At 53.0% G+C, this 4,285-nt stretch overlaps 1 protein-coding gene across 1 annotated transcript; it reads left to right on the plus strand.

Annotated features, from left to right (window-relative positions):
* Window positions 1–3,392: 3,392 nt before the first annotated feature.
* On the plus strand, window positions 3,393–3,839 carry LOC104542730 (protein FAM83H-like; the record flags this gene model as incomplete). The annotated part of the gene is made up of 1 exon (XM_010187134.1): window positions 3,393–3,839. A coding segment is annotated over exon 1 (447 nt), but the record flags the coding sequence as incomplete, so codon positions are not given.
* Between the last annotated feature and the right edge of the window lie 446 nt (window positions 3,840–4,285).

Below are 4,285 nucleotides of genomic sequence, written 5' to 3' on the forward strand. Positions count from 1 at the left end.
TCCAGGTCCCTTCCAACTCCTCACGTTCTGGCATTCTAAGAAGAAGGTGCCTGAAATAAAGCACAGCATCTCCCTCCTTGGGTCTGTCCCTGCGAGCCAAAGAGGGTGACGGTGCACATTTCCCAGCCCTGTTAGTCACCCAGAGGCCTGTCCTGCTCCGCTTGTTGCTCTGATCCACTTCAGGTGTTCGCTGCGGCCCTGGGGATCTGTTTTCGCAGGTGAAGGTGACGAGGCCCAGCAGCCCCGCCCCGGTGCCCTCAGGGAGAGCTGAGGCACCCGGGCCCCGGTTCCCGTGCTCGGCACCGAGCTCCTTACAGCCTCCTCTGAGGCTAAGGACACCTCAGCACGGCCTTAGGTGGGAGATAACTTGGACCGAGCGGCGAGAAGGCCGATTCCCCCCCTACCCCAAAAAATGTCCCCGGCCGGGTGCTGCCAAACCTGCTCCCCGCCTGCCCCGCGGCCAGGCCTCGCCCTCCGCCCGGCCCCGCCGTGCGCAGTCACCCGGTGGTGTCACCGCTTGGTGCTCACACAGCGAAATGGCACCCGCCAACGCAGACCGGAGGAGGCGACGCCCTCCTGGGAGCCGGCTTTGTTCCCAGCACAGTCAGGGGCAGCCGTGGCTCCATCTTGCAGGAGAAGCAGGGGCGATCTCTGGCCATCCCTGACAGACCAGGGACCCTCCTGGGTCGCCGTGGTCACTCGGTTTGGTTGTACCAGGAGTCCCTCCAGCTCCATGTTCGTTTTCTCCCTGTGGCCAGTGGCTTAGAATCACAGGTTTGGGTGGGTTGGAAAAGGCCTTTAAGATCATCGAGTCCAACCATGCCCTATCCACCACCAAACCACGTCCCCAAGTGCCACATCCACACGGTTTGTGAACCCCTCAGGGCTGGGGACTGCAGCACTGCCCTGGGCAGCCCCTGCTAGGCCCTGAGAACCCTTTGGGGAAGGAATTTCCCCCAAAATCCAACGTCCCCCTCCCCTGGCACAACTCGAGGCCATTTCCTCTTCTCCTCTCCGTTGTCACTTGTGAGAAGAGACCCACAGCCACCTCTACAACCTCCTTGGAGGGAGTGCAGGGCTCCCCTCAGCTCCTCTGCTCCACTTGAACCCCCCAGCTCCCTCATTGCTCCCCAGCATTCGGCTGCTCCAGAGCCCTCCCCAGCTCCCTTGCCCTTCTCTGCCCACACTCCAGCCCCTCAGTGTCCTTTTTGGGGCCCAAAACTGACCCTAGGATTGAGGGGTGGCCTCAGCAGTGCCCAGCACAGGGGGATGATCATGCCCCGAGCTCTGCAGCTTGAGTGAGGTATTTCCCACACAGTGGTGCAGTGAGGACAGCACTATGTTGGCTACCACAAGTCCATAGGGAACTGAAGTGACTACTCTTACTGTAAAAGCTACCCTACTTCGCCTTCCCTCCGTGTTTCCTGGCCTACCTTTCGAGCCACAGACTGTGGGAAGGTGGGGAAGTGCTCTGACAAAGTATTGCGTGCCTGTCGTCCTCGTACACGCTCCAACCATCCTAAAACATCCCACGGGAAGGAGTTCTGCAGAGTAAGTACAGCTGAGAAACAAGTATTTCCTGGCGTTAAAGTTGAACCCACTACCTGCTAGTTTAATTTTACGCCTCTTGTAGTTCTTCTTCTGGAGGAGAAAAGGGACAGCTGACCCTGGTCATACTTTGGAGGTGTCTTATGATGTCTTTTTGTAGCTGTCTTTATCATAGTCTTTTTATTTTTCAGGATGTGAGGAATGAGACTGCTGTGGTCACAACACATTCGGGTTGCGAGTTCCTTCTCAGTCTCTGTAGTGGTGGTATTTTCTCTATTCCTTAAATAGTAATAATAATAGTAATAATAATGATAATAATAATGATAATAATGATAATAATAGTAGTAATAGTAGTAGTAATAGCAATAGTAATAGCAATAGTAATAGTAATAGTAATAATACTACTTTGCATTAACTAGCACTTTTCCTTTCAAGGTCTGTCTTCTCCTTCTTGATTTATAACAGGACTGAAATAACTTCATTGTAGTTGGGGCTCACCATTCCTGTTCCAAGCAAGCAGAGTGCTACAACACCAGGGTACCCTTATACTCACCTGCATTCCACCCCTACCCTGCTCCTCTCCGTATGCTGAGGTGATTATGATGCTCAGTTTGTAAGGATTCACACAGAATCCCAGAACGTCAGGGATTGGAAGGGACCTCCAAAGCTCATCCAGTCCAATCCCCCTGCCGGAGCAGGAACACCCAGATGAGGTTACACAGGAAGGCGTCCAGGCGGGTTTTGAATGTCTGCAGAGAAGGAGACTCCACAACCTCTCTGGGCAGCCTGGGCCAGGGCTCTGTCACCCTCACTGAGAAGAAGTTTCTTCTCCAATTGAAGTGGAACCTCCTGTGTTCCAGTTTGTGTCCGTTACCCCTTGTCCTATCATTGTTTGTCACCGAGAAGAGCCTGGCTCCATCCTAATGACACTCGCCCTTAAAATATTTCTAACCATGAATGAGGTCTCCCCTCAGTCTCCTCTTCTGCAAACTAAAGAGCCCCAGCTCCCTCAGCCGCTCCTCAGAAGGGAGATGCTCCACTCCCTCCATCATCTTTGTAGCCCTATGCTGGACTCTCTCCAGAAGTTCCCTGTCCTTCTTGAACTGAGGGCCCAGAACTGGACACAATATTCCAGATGCGGTCTCACCAGGGCAGAGCAGAGGGGCAGGAGAACCTCTCTGCCCTACAACCACCCCCCTCCTGATACACCCCAGGATGCCATTGGCCTTCTTGGCCACAAGGGCACAGTGCTGGCTCATGGTCATCCTGCTGGCCACCAGGACCCCCAGGTCCCTTTCCCCTACGCTGCTCTCTAATAGGTCATTCCCCAATTTCTACTGGAACCTGGGGTTGTTCCTGCCCAGATTCAGAGGGTACATCTGTATAGACACATAAGCTTTTTGGTTTAGTGCCACATTACACACAGCAAATGGTTTTTGTAGCACTGGGAAATGAGTTTTAATGGAGTCCAGGTAATACCCAGCAGCGTTGTTCTTTGGGGTAGGGGGAGAAGGTAGCCTTAAAATAAAAGACAAATGTAAGCTTGGCAATCGGCAAGCTAAAAAAGAAATTTGGGTGTCCTGATGTTCGTTGGTTCCTTATCTTGCCCCAAACCATTTCACTGTTAAAGTAATGCTCGAGTGATGACCACCTTTGCCTAATTCAAGGCTCCCCATCCATTCAGAACGAGCTTTCTCCAGCATCACGCCGCGTGCTTTGAATCTCTTCCCTTTCGGTTTTGCCATCGTGAACCCTCAACTCGCCGTTCATGGGGATGGATGTGGCACTGGAATGAAAGCGCTCTCATTCTTGGTTGTTCTTCTCTTACAGCTCTCCCTCCCCCCATGGCTCGGCGATCTCAAAGCTCCTCACAGGGGGACAACCCCCTCGACCCTAACTACCTGCCCCCCCATTACAAGGAGTATTACCGCATGGCTCTGGATGTGCTTACAGAAGAGGGCAAAGAAAGTTATCAACGCTTCCTGGCTGAGGAAGCAGCCCCCGATTTTCTTTGCAGCTCAGAGGTGGATCACATCATACAGAACCTCCAGAAACCCCAGTACGCCAACCAGGAAGGCAGCACAGACACCGCCGGTGACAACGGCACCGATGGATCCTCTGGGACTTACTGGCCCATGAACTCAGACCTCGCTGTTCCTGAGCTTGACCTGGGCTGGCCAATGGTGTTTGGGTTCAGGGGAACAGAGGTGACAACCCTCGTGCAGCCACCACCCCCGGACAATCCCAGCATTAAGGAGGAGGCTCGCAGAATGATTCGAGCGGCTCAGCAGGTGAGACAGTGGAGAGCTCAGCTAAAGCAGGGGTAAAATCATACGTGTGTGAAAGATGAATTGGAATGGGCCTCTGCTAATTCCCTTCACTTTGCTTCCAGGACCTGACAGAGGGGAAGGGTGATTCTAAAACTACCATTTACTGCATCAAAGCAAGCCTCTGGTCTCATGGAAAAGTGTGTAAGGCCGTGCTAAAATATACCAGGAGTTCACAAAAATCACAGAACAGTTGAGGTTGAAAGGGGCCTCTGGAGATGGTCAAGTCCAGCCCCCCCTACTCAAAGCAGGGTTGATTAGGGAAGGTTACTGAGGACACGTCCTTGGGTGTCCCCAAGGATGCAGACTCCACAACCTGTTCCAGTGTTCACTCACCCTTACAGGAAAAGAGGTTTTACTAATGTTTGGATAGGCTGAGTCCATGGGCTGAGGGCAATGGGGTGAGGTTC

The sequence above is a fragment of the Mesitornis unicolor genome, unplaced genomic scaffold, assembly GCF_000695765.1.
Source record: "Mesitornis unicolor isolate BGI_N332 unplaced genomic scaffold, ASM69576v1 scaffold47716, whole genome shotgun sequence".
NCBI classification, from domain to species: Eukaryota; Metazoa; Chordata; class Aves; order Mesitornithiformes; family Mesitornithidae; genus Mesitornis; species Mesitornis unicolor.